Genomic DNA, 19,738 nt, shown 5'->3' with positions numbered 1-19,738 from the left:
GGGGTAGAAGAAACATGGAAACTGTGGTGGTTTCCAAGACTTAAACCAGGTGGTTTACCAAGATATTAAACCTAGCAGCTTTTGCAGATATTTTGCTCTGAGGTTTAGGTGTTAATAGATGCCAGGAGTTAAGAGAGAGTACAGAGGGAGAGGAACCCATGGAGTTTTGAACTGGAAAGTTTGAAAGAAGCCTCAAAATTATTAGTTCCTGAGTTTCAAATGGATCTAATTACTCTTACACATATAGCTGAGTCACTTTTGAGCAGCTTCTAGTGTGCAAACGTGGCTGTGTGGAGATGCACAAGAGCTTGAGAAAGTCTGACCTAGTTTCAGTTTCTAATCTTACTGCTCCCTCCCCACAATAAAAATGAAAGGCTTAGAAAATAATTTTCTCTTCAAGATAAAAAAAAAAAAGGATTTTAAAGTTTTGTGGTTTCCCCCATGCCTATCCCAGCTCTGATTAACTCAGTACTAGTATACCTATGCACAGGCCAGCACAAAGGAAAAAGCACAGAACAGCAATGATTGCTCAGCAGTCAGCACTGTACATGAGGCAGGGATTTTCCAGGTCATTTTTATCCAGTTCATCACTGCAATTTGCTGGTCCAATTCTGCCAAATCAGCAGAAGTACTTCTTAAAAGAAAGCCTCACCCTATTTTGCACAGGCAGCACTCTAAGGGTTCGCATGGTTACTAGCACTTTTCATCACTGTGAATTGTATTTTAAATAAAGCACACGAAGATTAGAAAATTCTCACCACTGCTGGACATCTGCATATCCCCAAGACAATTTATAACAACTGATGATTTTGCCCAGTTGAAATAGCAATATGGTCCTTGCCTATAGCAGGCTGAGACATGAACTGAAGTGCTGCAAAAATATAGCCAAGGGAAGGTTTTGACCAAAACACATGCTATGGTTTCTCATTTGTGGTTTGATTGATGTACACAGGAAAAAGTAAACAGTTTTGTCTATTGATGGCCCAGTGGGCAAAAGAATGGCTGGAATGAAATCATGTAAGAGAGGGGAAAAAAGTAGAGTAAAATTGAGAAACATTTCATTATGGGTATTCAGACAATACTTCAAAAATCCATTTTAAAAGGGGATACCCAGTACCCCAGAGTTACAGTCTGCAGCTATTGAAGTACAACACTGTGGGATTTTAAGTCTGAACAGCACCTTGTATTGCCCTTAGTCCTGCTGAAGGCAATGTAAAGTGAATTATTATACCATGAAAGCAGATATAGTCTAGCTCTTATACAGGTGAAGGAAAAGTGTTCTCTTTGGTTATCACAGAACCATAGAAAACTTGAAAGACTTTAACTTTCAATGTCTTTTATAGCTTCCCTTTCCCCTGTCCTAAGGGAGATGCAATCATATCCATATCATTCCTGGCAAATAGCTCTCCTCCCCAAACTTAAAACTCCCCCAAGGCAATTCCATGGACTCCCCAGATGATTTATTGTCCTCCAAGCCAAGTCTCTTCAGCCGGAGACTGGTGCAGATAGATACGCCCCAGGCAGAAGGAGGAACAGCTGGCCAGCAGGGAGAGGCAGCCCAGCAGCAGCCCACTGCAGGCAGCCCAGGAGAGATAAAAGTGGGCAGTTCTCCGTGCCCATGTGGTCAGTACAGGCCTGGCAGCACACAGGGCAGCCAGAGAAGGTGCTCATAAAATGTTCTCTCTAGGTTAACAGGTCCATTGTTGTTTCAAGCAAGTACTAAAACACTACACACCTGACTATATCTGCATAGTAATAAAACAATAAAGAAAACCTAGTGGTAACACAGTAAGATACAAAATGGTTTCAGATACCAGGTGAGCTAGTATGTCTCTGTTCCGTACAAGATGCTTTGAAGGGCAAGGCTGTACATGAAGCCTCTCCAGAAGCCTCTCTATGGTACATGTCACATTCCTTTGAAAACGCTGCTTTGGCCACTTGAGGAAAATCTTGCCTGTTGACTAAAGCATATTTTGGCGACAAGAAAGAGATCCTTGAGGGAAAAGTTAAGCCTGCAGGAGGAAGTAAATATCAATGTGGGAGAGCTGGAGTGAAAGGGAAAAGAATAGCAGTGTGAGACTTTCTCTGTGCCTTCACATACAGGCAAAAACTTTCTGTACCTTCTTTTTGCATAGCATTGCTAGCCTGCAACCCATTCTGTCTAGTCCAGACTCTCAGCTTGGGTCTTGTCTCCACACCCATTTGAAATGGTGCTCACAAAATCATTATCCTAAACACAGTATTTGTTCTCTTGGAAGCTACCTTTCTGTACTCAGCTTCCTCCTCTACAATACTGAATGTATTGTAAGGTGCTGCTCTTCTTGGGATGAAACTTATGTCTTTGTCACCCTAATTCTACCATGAAGTCAAATATGACTTTTGTGCCAACTATCCTACTTTCAAACTCTCCCAGTCTCTGCTTATCTTGACCAAGGAACTATACAGCTTTTTTCAAGTTTTCAGCCTTTCAGCTGAGACCCAGAGAGGCACTCTCCAAGCCAGCATTCTAGAATCTATCAGTCACCCTTACTTTTTGAGCACTGGGAAGAGAGGGGGTCAGTGAGGTGTGGGGCACTCAATGCACATTAAAAGCAACTGACAGCTTTTCCCAGTCCCTGCCATTAGTATGGACACATCAAAACCAGAAGTAACAAGCTCAGATGCAACACAGTAGCACAGATCTCAGTCCGGACTGTAAAGACCCATCTGAGAGTTTGGGTCATGACCTATTCAGATCCCCTCTAATGTAGCCATGTTGGTACTGGCAGATTAAACTAGAAAAATTAATATAAAATTAGGTCAGGTATGGCTACAAAAATAGTGGCAGTGTAGTGAAAACAGAGCTGCTCTTCAAATCTCATACAAAAGTCTGGTCCAACATCTGTGTGATACAGCTAAGCTAGAAAACACGGTGAAAGGCAAAACTCAAGCCCAAGATATTTAAATGCAGCATGATGCACCAGTTTAAATTTCACACCTATTAGAAAATATATACCACTCCTCTCTGCTATCAATTTTTCTTCTCCATTTCATTTTTACATGCATATGTAGAAATATGCTGATCCTTATGTTGTCCCCGTTGTCTCACAGAAACACTGCGAAACATTCATAAAAACTGACTACCTAAAACCTTGAATAGATCCTTTAAATTTACTATTTCAGAACTTACGTTACTTTCCTAATTAGTATTCATACACTGCTTCAATTCAAATCCAGATCTGTCTGTTACATTATCACTAAGGGTAACAGCTTAATTGTCTCATATCCAGTCATTTAATTCTACCTACCATAATACGACATTCTATTGCTTTTTTTTTTTTTTCAGATCTATATGGAATTACTGCAAATAAAATTATTTTCATACAGTTCAGTGGACCTGAATCAATAATTTTGCTAGCCAATGAACTGGCCTCCCGTGTTCCATGTTTTTTCTCCTTAGCCTGTGATGTGAGGACAGACTCCATTAGATTGTCCATTCAGCTTATCCTCAACAGTTATGTTATAAAAGTATGTTTTTGTGAATATGTCCTTGAAATACTGGTTATCAGGAAACTTCTTCTTTTAAATAAAATGTTGGAAAAGGTTCCTAAGTAGTGTTAGAGCTTCTTCTACTGAGAAAGGTTATTCAAGGTTTAATGGGACTGAAATTTTCCTGTATAACATACTCATTATGAGCTACTGTTGTTCGCCTTTTGAAACAAAAATGCTAGCCTGGGAATGCTGTCTTTTATTTAAAAATAAAAAAATGAAGTGCAGCTGACAAAGTTCAGATAATTGAACAGAGCAGCAGAGCTTAAACCAACAATGTATTCAGCATACTGACATGTGATATCTTTTGAAATCTCCATAGGGTCTTTTAGCTTACAGTTAGCCATTTCAGAATCCCAGACCGTTGAAGAATAAAGGGTTTGCTCTTTCAGGCTTGCACCAATTTCCAATGATATAATTATTTTTTTCGGCTCCTCCTTTTCACCATATCAGTTAGTATTCTACTTTGTAAACATGTAAGTTTTTATGGACCCAGTCCAGAATCCTGTAAGTAATGCCAGAACTCTACAGAAAAAAAATTAAAACCCAGAAAACTCCTATTAATGGAGCATCACTATGGTCCGTCATTACAACATGCTATTCTCATTAACACATAATAAACCTAAAACTGGTAGAAAGCCAATAAAACAGGGATAGGGGGAAAGGAATGCTAAAAATGAGAGCCACTGGAATGGATAGAACAGAAGCCCAGCAATTGGCTTCCTTCCACACTGTGTATATTGAGTAGCCCAGCTTCTCAGGGGGGCTGTGTAGCCTGTGATTAAAACACCTACTATTCAGGTTTAAGGTTTAAAGTACTAACTGTTAAGTTTTAAAGACCATTTTTTGGCTATTATGACTTACAGTCTGGATGATGCTATGAGCTTTGACCCATGAAAAGACCATCTAGGGACAGACTCCTGTTTCACACTGGTTTTCTGAACTGGATGGAACTGAAGGGAGGAAAACTTGAATTTTATTACTTTTCCACCTCCTAATGTGAACAGCTCTATTCTGTTCTTGTATTAAGCTCAAGCTCAAGCGAGACTGAACATCCAACTTTACCAAGTGTTAATCTAAAATTACTGCCCAGCTGAATGAGCAGTGATGTTTAGCAAGTTATCCATTTTGCAGCAACCTGATGATGTTCTATATAAAAGGTTTGTAGGGCTTGTAGGAAGATTTCACCTTACCCTCAGCAGGAACATCATGTAAGCCTTTGAACTTTTGCTTAGTAAGTGAAACAAAGTTGTAACTCAATCAAATCTGAACTTCACTTGATTGAACAATCTCAAAAAAAAGTAATCTTGATCAAGCCAAGCCATCAAGAAGCTCAGTCAACCTCCTAATGCAGCGGGAGACTCTCAGAGATCTAAGACTTACATTGTAGAGGGAAGACAAGCTAAAGATGGAGGCAATACATTTAAACAGCCATGAGAATAAGAGCTGGAATTAATATATATTGCCTACACAAGAAAATATGCTGAAAGTATCCTGACAAGTTGGAGAGACTTGGTAACATTATGATGGCCTTTCAACATACAATAGTATAGTCTCCAGGAAACAAAAACATTGTGTCATATACCCTATGTCCCAACGCCTGTGGCCATATTTTGAAACATCCACTCCTCCCCCCTCTCTCCTTAACAAAAAAAAAATCCTAAAAAATACCTCCTACTGCTTACATGACTCTGCAGCCAGATCTTGAGCCCACTGTGATAAATGTCAGTAAGGAAAGCTCTGCCAGTCCCAAAGAAGACTCTTTTTCACAGCAGTAAAGGAAAACACATGTATACTGCTGTTCCTTGTGCTCCATTTTTCCCATGACTGGAGAGCCATGGTTTCCAAATCTGACTGCTTAACAGCTGATATGCATTCATGATGGGGAGGTTAAATATAAAACAGGATGTAAAAAAAAAAAAAAAAAAAAAAAGAGTAAATGAAAGGCAGAAAGTCAAACAAATCAGATAGGATAAGTGGGGAGAGTTTGATGCAGGAAAAAAAGATGTGATCCCTCTAAAAAAAAATGCAAACCAAGCAAACAGCATTTGAAAATCTTTAAAAAGAGCCTCAAGACTATTATCTCAGTGCAAGGAGACAACAACGAAAGTATAGTAGTATATGTACGGAAGAAATACACTGTGAGAAAATGCCTTCTGAAGCACTGGCAACAAATCTGAGGTATTTATTTGACACACTCCCCAGTTTGGCTAAATAAGGATAATTTCACAGAAACGCAATCTAGTGATAAGAAGCTCCTGAATTAAGACCGAGGGCTTGATTCACCCACTAGTTCAATACACAAGAACCAAGCTGGAGTTCAAGCCAATCCAGAGAAGGCAATTGTTAGGTGATACAGAGAATGGATAGACCTTCCAGTTAAGTGTTGGGACAAAGGAAGCACCAGCATAAATTCAGGAGTCACTGACTCTTTAGATACTGGCAGTCACACAGTCATATGCCTAGAAGTGCTGTCACATAAGAAACCAACACATCCTATGAAATTTTGTTTTATTGTTTCTTCATGGAAGTGTCTATCCTGTACAGACATGTAAGTGTACAGAAACCAGCTACAGGGTAAGTGGTAAGCATTGCTTCCAGGAAGCTATTTCATCATTAATATTTTAACATAACTTTAGTTGTTTTTCCATCTCAAAATGTCATAAAAATACTAGAAGGTACATTTCAAATACATTAAAAAATAAATAAAAGGAGAAAAAAAAAAAAAAAGGTTAAGTTGCTGTACATTTAACAGCAGCTGCATTTCTTACTGTGAAAGTGCAAGCAAAGTGTGAGCAAAGCCAATGGCACTGACCTTCCTGTCACAGGGAGAGCAACAGATTCTTGACAGTCTCCAAGGCAAAACAAGGGAGACCTTGCAAACATCTCTCTGTAGGGGCTCTAAACAATAGCAAAGGTTCTTTCCCAGGGTTGAATTTCTCTATTCCTTTGGCACGCTTTCCCAAAAGGGCTGGGTCCTTTGAGGTTATCTGCAGTGTGCTTATGCTCAAAGCATTAACATGCCTGTTAGCTCTGTACCTTTAGCATACTTTTACTGTTATTAAAGAGTGAATATAACTCGGAAAAAGAGGATCTTGCAGATGAGATATTGGACTGAGGTGAAGAAAAGCAGGTCTCTAGGCTCTATTCTCATGCCACTTCAGGCAAGCAACATGCTTCATATTTCTATTAACCATATATGCTTAGTTCATAAACTTTTTGAGATTATTTCTTTCCTTGCATTTGTAAGTATAGAATAGCACTGTTTAGCAATTGCCTAAGCCAGAATGCCTTGGCGCTACCAGCTACACACTAAGCATTTTAACTACTATGACAAGGCTAAATTTCCAGCCCCCTCTATTAATAAAAGAATTGAAAACATTAGGTGGCAACTTTCCTTTTTATTTTTTGAGAATACTGAGCTCTTAAATAAGTACCTCAGTCTTTGGCTGCACTGACTCTCAGCTTCCCAAACACAATTGTGCTCATACTTCTTTGTGCATATGTTAGTGATTTCCAACCACATGGGGCATAATATTCCCTTGTGCCATTAACACTGTCAGAAAAATACTACCGTCAGCAAGCAAGTTGTGAGAACTGCAGCATGTGTGTTGAGTTTGCTGTCAACTGCTGCAGAGGCTGTTGGATACAGTTGTGGAACACAGGAGTATTTTCAATTGCCTCAAAGAATTAAAGTAAGACTGTATTCAAGATCTTCTCACCAGCTTTAAGTATGCCAACTGGAGAAAGCTTAGGGGAAAATAAAGCATGTGCTGGTTGTCAAACTATTTTAGTAATAGAAATTAAGCAGTATTTTGAACATTATATTGAAAGTGAATGGGTATGATACCAACCAAGGTGTACCATGATTGGTACAGTATCAAGGTATACTGTTAGCAAGCACACTCACATACCATTCCAGCCAACAAGTTACATACCTATTGTCCATTGGCAGCCACTTCCAGCCCAAAGGCAGAGCACAGATTTAGTCCCATCAGCTTCTGGTCGATTCAGTATCACCACGAAGTACTGCAGGATCCCTAAACAACTCCTTGCAATCCTTGACTCACCTCATGAAAATTCATGAGGGAGTCATGGACAGAAGTTCTCCCTTTCCAGGACACATCTACACTGGGAGATGATGGCAGAGGGCTCTTAAGAGGTTTGCAGGAAAGCCACACAAAGACTGTAGACTGTGACAGCTATGTAAGCACAAGGCTTGGTAAACTACTGCAGATGTGTTATCTGGCTGGCCCCTTGCAGTGCTTCAGCTATTTAATCTAAAAAAGCCTGCCTTCTGTTTAAGCCAGAGTACTGAGCCGTCCTTCCTCTGTGCAAAAGAATACACCGTATTTTGACATGTTGTGCATGAAATTGACTCCTTCACATTAAGGGTGCAAAAGCTTGATGGTGGTGCAAGATTCATGGAAGTGAATGACCTGATCTAAACCCAACAGAACTACTCCCACCTGTTCCAGTAAGCTTTCCATGGGTGCACAACTACCCCTCAGTATCCCCAGCATGGTATAGGAACCTTGTATTTCTGAATAAAATAAAGGATAAGAATTATTTAAGTCTGTAAAGTGAATCATACTCACTGCATGAAGAGTATATGAAATAATTTCTATAATTTTAAAACACCATTTCCCTCATTTACTAAACACAAGCCCGCTCATGCCTCTGGTATGTGTACGAGCTGCATTTCTATTTAACCTTGCCCACTCCTCTCAGAACTTCTGCTCAGCCTAAGAGTTTATTAATGGGCAAACCAAATATGCTTCTTTAACCAGTTTCATGAATCCTGAGCTCTGCACTGAAACTGTTGTCTGTATCCAGCAAAGATACCACTCAGCAGAAACTGAAATTATTCAGCAATTCTGCTGAATAAAAATGGGTCAAACAGGCAAAACTATTGAAAAATGTTCTTTATGCTAGGCTAAACTCGCCTCAGCTACACAAGGTTACCCATATTTGAAAAACACAGAATTGGCCTTTTGTGGCACCTGCAGATCATCTCCCACACAATGGCAACAGGGAAAAGACCAAAGTATAGTCTCACTAGGAATATTTTAACAGGACTAGGATTAAATTTAATTGCCTTATTTTAAAAGATCGGATTATCAAATCCACTGTCTTACTCCTAGTTAAAACCCAGTCGGCATGCCTCTGGCTCTTTAAAATAGCAAGAGAGCATTTTTTTCACATTGTCAGGCAAAAGCCATTTCTACTTTGCCCAGGATAAAACACATATGAGATGTGCTGTTCATTTGCCACTTCTTCCAGCCTCACCTGTGTATGACTGTGGCTGTTGAAGTAAGAGTTTATGGCAGCATGTTTCTAGGATGATGAGGTTGGTGGTTAGTTCTTTGCCTCTACTTCACTATAAATAGGACAGTAAACAGCCCCAGATGTAACACTTTTTATCGAAGTGTAAGAATCTCCTTCACCTAGTTCCCAAGGTATAAAAATGAAGATTTAATCAGGCTTTACACTTTTATATTTTTTAAATTATTTAACTTTTATTACTGTTGCACCATTTATACAATTACATATAATTTCAATGCATCCATTGTACATTTTGTTTTTTCATTTGTTTTCCAATGAGTGTGTGTTGGTGTCTGTGACACAGAATGGAAGAGAAACTGGAACTGCAATGAACGCAGACTTTTTCATTTCCACTGACCAATAAACAGAACTACAGGTGCACCCAACCACGGACATGCATTAACTCGTCATGAGAAATCTAGGTAGGCTAAGTAGGATGAGAATGCTTTTTACTCCCAAAAAATATTTGGAGAGGAAGAATTGGAGGATTGGCATTGAGAAATATGTGGACAGCTAAGTGGGTTTTGTCTGAAAGTTGGCATTCATCCACTGCATAAAAAAAATATCAAAATAAGAAAGGCTGTAAATAAAAAAAACACAGAAAATACTGCTTTCATAAAGATCTGATTGCCTTGGCACAAACCTAGTGGGCAGAATCAAACGCATCACTCCCAAACCCCATTACAGAACAAAAAGAAGATTTTGATACATTGGTGGAGTGCATTTACAGCAGTTCGGATACAAAAGATGTGCTGTACTTTCAGACATCCATTTATTTTACTTTTTTTTTAAATCCAGGACTTGTGTCAAGTTGGCAGAAAGTATATTAGATATTTCCCCACAAAAATACTATTTGGATTCTCCCCCCTCCCTCCCTCCCAACTTGATGGGACATCCTTTTCATTCTTTCTTTTCTTTTTTTCTCCTTTTCTTTCTGGGCAATACATATTTGTTATTTCAGATCTGAAACGAGTTAGTATAGCTGAAAAAATAAAAAAAAGACACAGGTTGTTTTAAGTGGTTGTTTCAACAGGCTGTCCAATTTAATCTTGCACTGCTATGGTTTGATCCGAATTAGTCGCTGGAACTTCAGAAGGTTTCGCTTCCTCTGGTGGGGCTGCAGGGTCCGAGGCCTTAGCAGTGGAACTAGTTGCTGCTGTTGCCGCGGTCTCCTTGGAAGAAGGTGCAGCCTCGCTGCTGCTAGGTTTTGAGTCTGAAGCTGGGGCCACTTCACTTTTAGTTTCTTGGGCTGCAGGTGTTGCGGGAGCCTCAGTCTTTTTGGCTTCCCCTTCCTCTTTGCTCTTGTCATCTGCTTTACTGGGAGCTGTGGCTTCTGAAGGCTGGGAAGCTTTTGCATCATTGCTAGGCTCAGAAGTTTTGGGTGCTTCGCTACTGGCAGCAGGAGCAGAGGCTGCAGTCGGCTCCTCTTGCTTGGCTGCCTGTTCATTGTTCTTCTGTGGCTCTACTTTCGCATCGACAACAGCCTCTGACTTCTCTGGTTCCGGTTTCTGGGTTTCTTCCTGGGTCGCTGTTTTCTCCTTCTCCCCTTCTTTTTCTTCCGTCTTATTTGCAGCGACCTGAGTATCCTTTTCACCCTTCTCCTCCTTGTTGTTTTCCTTCACTTCTGTGGTCTCTGTGGTTTGCTGGGCATCCTCAGCCTCCTTTGGAGTCTCTTCTTCCTCAGTTGCTGCTCCTTCAGCCTTCTTGTCTTTGTCTTTAGCTTTTTCATCATTGACACTGTACCCCTTCTTCTTCTTGCTCAGTTTGCCTCCCATGTTGGAGCTCTGTAACAGAAAAGAGGAGGAGATGGTTACCCAAAGCTCAGCATTTATCACTGAGAGAATGAAAATCAGATCAACTGAGGTGCAAGAGAAAAATGGATGCTGGCTCCACAAAAAGAGACTACATCAGGTTTGGTCAAATGTTATCAGCTGAACACACTGATGCTGCTGAGCACCACCACTGCTGAGCTTATGTCCCATCAGCCCTGTAGCATTTCGGTCAGCAACCCCCCTTCTGCCACATCGCCCTACGAACAGTTCCTCCCTAAACCCCTCTAACTCTGGTTACTTTTCAGGGGGGAGGGTGGGAGTAACAAGATGATAGACAACTAACATACATCACAATCTCTTGTCTTGAAAAAGGAGATATACAGGGTGGAAGTAGAAAAAAACTGCACTTGGGCACAAACTGAATTTGACTGTCAATTTTGGTATCCACCCCTGGTTCACACAAAGTCCACTAGCACTCTAGCAAAGGCTACGAACAAGCTTTGCGTTAAGGTTTGGAAAAATCAAAGCAAGCCCAGAGTCAGTGAGGAGGCTGATGTTCTCCATAAGACAGCAGACTGCATCTACTCACTTCACTCTCACTGTCTGTTACCCCCACAGCCAGCTCCCACTGTAGATACAGCCTGTGTGCAGGGCTGATGGTATCTGGAGGCCAGAAGCATGTGCGTCCCTCACCCAGAAGGGTGTGGGCACCACCCTCCAACAGCCCCAGAAGCAGGAGCAGCTCCCGAGTTGGGACATCCCCACGCACAAAGGCCCACCTAGCCCCTTCCCACCCCACAGCTCCCACAGGGATCACCGGCCGGGAGCTCCGCATTCCCACACACAGCCATGCCTCACAGCCCCCCCAGCACCAGGGCGGGAAACACAAAGCCTGAAACACAGCAAGCCTGAAACCACTCAGTAAGACAACAGAAGCAAATGCCGGCACTTCGGACTACAAGTTACATGTGGCACGTGACATGACGCAATAAAAATAGGGGAGGGGAAGAGGGGTACATGCTTTGTAGCCTTTGCTCACAGTTTTCAATCATGACAAGCAATCAAGTACACAGTTTAGTTGTTTAAAAGAAGTTCAGCGCATGTGTAACTGTATGAATATTTATATATACTTTATGTGGGAGTCTTAACTAAGAATATACAAAATTTTTCACAGTACTTCAAAGCCAACTTTGTCTATTAAAACAGGAGACACAGATACATTGGGCCATTAATGAAGATGAAAACCTTTATGATTGGCTAAAAAATTACGCTTCTGGTATTAAAACAAATATTCATACTCAATGAAAGGTTAAGAAAAAAAATAGTCCTGTACTATTTGAAAATAGGAGAAGGTGATTTTTTTCAAAGTACTGTCAAACAAATGTTTAATTTAAGAGTTCCTCCAGGGAAGATGAATCATTCTAATTTTCTGTTTTGCAAAGGTAGATAGACTTAGAGGCCCTATATTTTCACACACATTTGCCAAAAGTATGACTACAAACCAGGAAAAATGCATACAAGTGCTCATAGAAGGCTGAATATTAAATGGTTTTAAATACCACTAAGAACTAGCTGCTTCTCAGTAGACTTTCTGCTAACACAGATTCAAGGCTCAGGCACAGCCCAACAGCAAACTTTCCACATGTCTTGGGCAAAAATGAGGTATTACTGTCAGCAGAGACCTTTCTGATTTCAGCTCCCAAAAAGAATAACTATTTGCAAATACTGTTGAAGGGTTAGCACACAGCTCTACAAAATAGTAATGTAATGTTACTGATAACACTACTTTGTTGTCTGAAATCTTATGGGGAACAGCAATAAAAGGATTAACTTCCACGCAGCCACAGCCAAGCAATCTAATCTCTACCTTCATGGCAAATAGCAGGTTTTTAGGTATTTAGGGCAGGCTATAAACATTAGTTTGTTATCTGACAAATTTACAGGCTTCTTGATACTCCATAAATATTACTCCAGATTATTGTTTATGTACAGTTACAATCAAATACTTTGAAAGGGCTTTTGCAAGTCACCAGGATCAGAGATTTATGCTGAAGCCATGTGTGTATCCCAATTTGCAATCCTTAATTAAGTCTGTATTGTTTCCCGGCAAAGTCCAGGTACTGTGAGCCTAATTTCATTTGCTGCATCTTCTGTATTTTTCCAGATTTTGCTATTTCATGGATAGCAGTAACTCACCACAATTTATATTTTCTTCCACAAAAAGCTTTTAACCTCAGATACAGCTGGCTACAGAATGTGTATGCCAGAGGACCTTTTAATAAGCAGAGAAGCGTGCATATGAGAAATGTGCTCCCAAACTATGAAAAGAAACATGCACCGTCTTTGCTCGGAGGTATACTGTGAAATCCCTGTGTCTCAATTTGCATCACCGCCAGCTGGCACAAGATACTGGAGCAGAAGATCAGGAAGAGGTTCAGAGACTATCATTATGCTCTATTAGTAAATATTTACAGTTACAAATGGACTGCCATCTTCCAGCACAGTTTCGACTACTTTATAACAGAATAGATTCGCTCTTTGTGACACTGAATCTCACATTTCTCTATTTAAAAGCCACCTAGATCATCATCATAATAGCTATGCCAGGCTATCACGCAAAAGCACAGCAATCATCAGGGTCATCACCCAACCTGGCAGGTAGCAAGGCTACAATGTTCCACTCCTCCTTCATCTGAATTACAAACACTCCTCTCCCCTCCCCACCTCACCCCACACCCCTCCCTCACCAATAACAACATATCTGGGCTCATGATCTCCAGAAACAGCCCCCATGTCCTCCACTGCCTCAAACAGATGCTGATCTAGTCCCTGTCCCACCTTACTGCACCTAAAGCACAGCTCTGAACCATCCAGTGCAGAGTCTCAGGATGCAGCAGAGACAAAGCAGGCCTTTAAAAATATTTTAAAATTACAACCAGGTATACCTGGAAGAAAAGTAGCCATGTAGATCAAGGCACTTAAATGTCTCTGTGACTGTGCTGGATATTCTTGCAGGGATAATCCTACCTGGAGACACATGAAAGTGAATCTCAGTGAAACACCTCACAAGTGAAACCGACAGTGAAGTGCATTAAGTATTCATACAGTGTTAAATCCACTCAGTATTACTACCTACATATTAAGACTTGCAAGTGTCCAGACCTCTTTGCTCCCCCCATCAAAGGAATCAAGTCTAACAAAAAGGAGATACCCTGTCTGTCCCAGTGAGACTGATGGCCCTGGCTCTATTCCTCAGCCTCTCCCAATCCCCCTGCTTCTTCCTTACCCCCCATAACCATTGCATCAACCTCGTGAATGACAGACCCAGTAAAATAATTTGCCAACTATTTACCACACAGGCTAAAACCCAGTATGGCTTCAGTTATTTGCACTACCATTGGCGTGCAGTGGTTCTGAACTAGCTCGCTCTAGCAGCTACCAACTGAGTGCAAAGCACTTTGTAGGAAGCATGTCCAAAAGGAAGATCCTTGAAAATTTTGGTGCTGAGCACCATTCCTGTAAAATAGCACAGCATTTGATGGCTGTGCCTCTTCGCTACTGGACAGAAAAGGGTCTGAAGAGAAACAGTCTAGAATCAGATTTTGTATAAGAAGTTGCAATATATCTTTTCAGGGAACTTTGATGAAGTAGTTGGCAGACCAGTGCTTCAGAAGAGCAAGGTCAGTACACCACTTAGAAGTTATATAGACTTTATCTGCTTCTCATCTTGCTCAGTATTCCTTGACTGTATGTATAGCTCTTCTCATGGAAGAAGAAACAGATCTAGAGACCACTGTGGAAGACTTCTACAACAGGAGCAGGGATTTCTTCAGTTTTAAGAGCTGCTTTTCGTTGTGCTCACCCTGAAGTTTCCATTCTCCTGGAGAAAGCAGGAAGAGAACTGGAGAGCTTGCATAGGTATTTTTCTTATTGTATGGCAGGAATAATCTGACTATATTGTATTACAAAATATCATGTCTACAGGTCACCTAAAGCATATTAAGTGCTTTGAAAATTTAATATTTGTGATAATCAGGACTTCCTGAGATAACAGTGTCAAAAAGAGTTAATGTCAATAAGACCATAATACAGCAAGAAGAAGAACTCGGAACATTTCAGATTTTACACCTGAAGACTGAGCTGATCTGATGAAGATGAGTCCCTGGAACACAGGCAGCATACATCTGTATAGTTTGGGAAAAGAACTACTATTTCAAAGTTTTATATTTAAAATTGTGCTTCTATATTGAAGAAGTCCCTAGAATTAGACTCTTACTATCTCTCTCTTTCATCAGTAAAGATTTGTCTGCCCAGTTAAGATTTCTTATGTGCCTATAAATCTCTAAACATTTCATTTAGTATACACCTTCACGTCTCATGAGATGGTCTGGCTATTACAAGAATGGACTTGCTACACCCTCAATCTCAGTACAGTCTATCAGGAAAGGACAAAAACACAGCTAGCACCTGTATACTCTGACTTCCAAAGCTAAACTTCCAAAGCTCCTGTTCAACTTCATGCAAAGTATGGGGAGCTCAGTCTGCCTCCAGAAAAACCAGTTCAGGAATATGCTAGGTATCTTCTGAAATTCCATTGCCTTCAGCATAATGTAGGCACATACAGTGGGTCAGGCCAAAGTAGCCCTTGCACAAGCCTGTTCCCAGGCATGAGTTATCTCATATTGCCTGCAGACAAGAGATGTAAAATGCACATCCCTCCCTAGGCAGCACTTCAGCATTCCAAATCAAAGGAAATACCGATCCCAGAAACTGGCCCACCCCCCAGCTCCTCAAACTAAATAAAAAGATCTTGAAGAAACCACTACATCTCTGTACCTCATTGATTCACCCTACACCTCTTATTTAAAACAAAACAAAACAAAACAAAACAAAACACAAACAAAAAAACCCCATGTTTATATAAAGGGACATAGATAGGAACTTAAGGAAACAAGGAATTTACAGACACAATTTTTGAATGATTTTCTGAAACTTTTATGAAGGAAAAAAAAAAGATCTTACTACTTCTCAAAATATGCAGTACAATTTCATGCTTCCCATTCTACACACACGCACTCAGAGCCACTCCTATCTCATCAGTCCAGGTCAATCAGTTTACCAGGTTAATGTTAGAATAGCGTACCCCTAGATAGAATTAGACTAGCTATCCTTGTCTTTTAGCCAAAAAGCCATTTTTTTCTGTTCTTTCTCAATTATTCTCACACATCTTCCTTTTCCTCTGATGTTACTTGGAATTAACAGGACAGAAATGCTAGGTCTCTCAGGTTCAAGCCTCTTCACACCTCAGTAGTAGTGACCTTTTCTTCTCTTCTCCTCTTCTCTTCTCTTCTCTTCTCTTCTCTTCTCTTCTCTTCTCTTCTCTTCTCTTCTCTTCTCTTCTCTTCTCTTCTCTTCTCTTCTCTTCTCTTCTCTCCTCTCCTCTCCTCTCCTCTCCTCTCCTCTCCTCTCCTCTCCTCTCCTCTCCTCTCCTCTCCTCTCCTCTCCTCTCCTCTCCTCTCCTCTCCTCTCCTCTCCTCTCCTCTCCTCTCCTCTCCTCTCCTCCCTTCCCTTCCCTTCCCTTCCCTTCCCTTCCCTTCCCTTCCCTTCCCTTCCCTTCCCTTCCCTTCCCTTCCCTTCCCTTCCCTTCCCTTCCCTTCCCCTTTCCCTCTTCACTCCCTTTTATCTTTTCTCTTTATCCTTTTTTATGCTTTCCCCTTTCTCCTTTCTCCTTGCTTCATCCTACTCTACCTTCTTGTTCTGTGTTCCTTATGTTTCAGAGCAGTGATGGGAACTGGCTCTCCTACAGTCTGGCTGGTTGTGGTGCTGGTGGGAGGGAAGCAGCAGGAAGCACACACTTGACCGCCTCTCCCTTCCAAAGAGACGTCTGGGGGTCACACACAGCTGTGCCCCCATGGGCTGGGCACCTCACAAAATGCCACACCTGTAGGGCTGTGAGCAGCACACCACCTTCACATGGTACTTGCATGTATCTGAGGGTAACAAGATGCTAGTTCATTAAATGCACACAACAAAACATGGCCCGTGGTCTCCACATGCCCTGGTTGTTCAAGCCAACTCCTTAACATTGAAGAATTTGGTGTGTTTATCGCTGTGAGACATACAATAATAAACTGGGAACATCTCAGCTTGGCACTTGTGCTGCTTTCTTCATGGACTACAGATGATAGATTTTTGTCCTTCCCTCAGCATATGCACAGTCCTCTAACTACTGTGGTGCCTTTCCTTCCCCCAAAGCCTCATGAATCTCAAGATTTAATAAAGGAGTATAAAAACCAGTAAAGTTTAAAACACAGAAATTGTGTTCACTCGATTTTCTAACCTTGATCTTCAGAAGAAACCAATTCCAATTTCAGTACTGGCCTGCTTTCTTTTAATATGTAGCCAATAAGGGAATTCTAAGAAGTAATATTGCCAAGTCAAAGGGTTTAATTCTCGCCAGATTTCAGTTTTATTTTCCTCCGGTGAGAAGTAGAATACATTTGTTGCAAATCTTTTTAAAAAAAAAGAAAAAAAAAAGGAACTTCAGCTTTTATATTATTTTATAATTCCCAGGCACATGTACACCTCACAAAAACTGGGAGGATGATGTGCTTTTTTAAATATGGGGCATTTGTCATTAATATATCTAAATTATTATAATTTACATTAGACTCCAATTATGAGAGATAATAATTTAAGCAAACTACAGGCTGCTATAAAATTGTGCCTGGCTATTTAAGAATTTGTACATGAGTACCTGCTTCATTTGAGAAGCATAACTACTAATAATACAGCAAGTTACCAGAGAAGTTGATAGTCACACGACAATTATTTTGAGAGCAAATGAGAAAGTTGTACCTGAGATGTTATTAAGATTGATGTGAAATACTTGAGCTCTGAGGTATGTATGAATTCATCAATTTTGAACCTATTTTTTCACAAACAGAAGAGGAATGAAGACCAGCAGTTTCATTACAGGCAAAGGTTTTGCTAAAATTATCAATTCATTTAGCATCAACCTGAAACCACAAGTACTTTGCATGTGCAATTCTTCTTCTGTAATTGCTCTTCTGTAATTCCTGTGTGGAAAAAAAGCTAGCTAGCTAGGCAGAATTCCCCTAAATAAAAATAAAATTTATCCATTATCCGATCAAAGAACGATGAAGATTTTGTGGGTTACATTGAAAGCTACTATCAAAGACTTCGGATTTGCTCCTCCTCAGTTGGCGGACTGTACAGCTGAAGAATCTGGAGACACAGTTACTGAAGATCCACTACCCAGTTTGACTGGTCAAACACCAGCACTACTTTAGCTTTAGTAGAGCCTGCGGAAACAAATACATCAACTGCCTTATGCAGTCTCTGTGCATGTGACCCGATATTAAACCCACTGAAGTGAAGTTCTGACCTGTGTACTGCAGAGCTGCCCTGTAGAAGTGTGCTCCTGAATGTAATACGCCTCATTCCTCTAAGCCAATACACCCTTAGCTTCTCCAGCTGCAAAGCCATCTTTCAGAAAACATAAGCAGAACATGGACCAGTCTTGCCTTCCCAAGTCAACAAGCGGCATGGAAGAAATGCTCTGCATCACCCCAGGTGAGGTTGTGCTTTGTAGGCAGAGGTAACATCTTTTATTAGACCAGCTAATATACATCACCCCTGTTCTCCCTAGATGACTGACTACAGCTGATCCATTTTGGTGTTACCATTATATGATACTTCCCTCTTGCTGGTTTCAAATCAGAATCGCACTGTTTTGCCACAGATATTTTTTTTTTTTTTTCCCCAGTGATCCAACACAATACTACATTGCCCAGCAGCATACATACAACTGTCAGTGCCTCCAGTTTCATCCCTGGCAGCTCCTGCAAGGCTGTTTTGCATTGTTTATTATAGAAACACAAGCCATACTAAAAACCGCACAACACAGAAGCAGCATAAAATACATTATTTTTACAGTGCAGTGTATGTGTGGCTCAGCCTTGCATTCAGTTCATCCAATGCTTTGATGACTTAAATTAAAAATGCTGCCATCAACTTCTAGTTGCCTCACCTGCCCTGTTCAGCCTACCAGCCTTCCTACAGACCCGAGACCAAGCTGATGTTCAAAGCATTTCTCCTACATTCAGATTAACTGCATATGTTCTTTTTGTTGAATAATAAAAGCAGCTTGCAAACATGCTCATGCAGGTACATACATGCAGCCAAAAGTCAGCCTGCCCCAGACTGAGATCTTAATCACGCTATTGTTAGGCACACAGCTGGAAGGGGAAACTGCTGTAAACACCTGTTTTGCAGAGACTGAGATTAATTTTACAAGAACACCTCTTGTAGAAATAGTTTGCAGGCTTCTGAATCTGAAAGGCTAAGCCAAAAACATAAGCATGTACCGCCTTCTTATTCTTTCTGAGTTGCCACATCACTTTGAGGTTTGTGCATGATTCCCCAGGAAGCAGTTTAATAAATATTTCACACTAGCCGAAGTTTTCTAATCCGTATCCTAGAATTAAGTTCCTAAATAGAAAATGATGCAAATTTCAGGTGGTTATTACCCACATTTTTCAAACTGTTGAGGTCCCAGGAACATGCACAGCCGAGGGCGAGGCAAGATTCCACACATATTATTCCAATTACGGCCAGCCACATTTTGCCTCCCTCAAAAACTTAAGACACCACCATGTCTAATTACAGAAACATGCAAGGTGATAAAAGCCTAGATAATGAAACGATTTCCTTCTCTTTCACGTTTTGCTTGAATTTTGTCCCTCCAGCACCATCTCTATCCTGGATCTCAATACCTCAAATATGCTTGGCTTGCAGACCCCTGAACTGTTTTGGGTGCCTCCGAAAGTGACAGTCCAAAAATGTAACAGTCAGATGTTAATACACAACGAAAACATCAGCCTACTCGACGTTACAATCCTAGTGAAAAGAAGGTGTGGGAATATCTAATTGCATTTCTTTAGCCTCATCCTGAACAAAGAACATACAGTACAAGGCACATGAAGAGATTTCAAATTCATGCTTTCTATACCAAAAAAAAAAAAAATTTACTATACAATCCCTATTTACATCTTTTCTTCAATAGCAAAGGTTCTTGGTTACTGTTTGCA

General features: G+C 40.7%; 1 protein-coding gene across 1 annotated transcript in view; it reads right to left on the bottom strand.

Moving 5' to 3' along the window:
- Nucleotides 1-9,040: 9,040 nt before the first annotated feature.
- BASP1 (brain abundant membrane attached signal protein 1) overlaps nucleotides 9,041-19,738 on the bottom strand; it is a 51,509-nt gene continuing 40,811 nt past the window's right edge. Inside the window, exon 2 of the mRNA XM_074897852.1 lies at nucleotides 9,041-10,637. Within this exon, the coding sequence (XP_074753953.1) occupies nucleotides 9,897-10,628 (732 nt within the window). The 5' untranslated portion in view covers nucleotides 10,629-10,637 and the 3' untranslated portion in view covers nucleotides 9,041-9,896. The remainder of the gene's footprint in view (nucleotides 10,638-19,738) is intronic.

Source organism: Athene noctua, chromosome 2 (genome assembly GCF_965140245.1).
Source record: "Athene noctua chromosome 2, bAthNoc1.hap1.1, whole genome shotgun sequence".
Taxonomy (NCBI): domain Eukaryota; kingdom Metazoa; phylum Chordata; class Aves; order Strigiformes; family Strigidae; genus Athene; species Athene noctua.
Note: the sequence above shows the minus strand (reverse complement) of the source record. Positions and strands in the feature narration are given on the sequence as shown.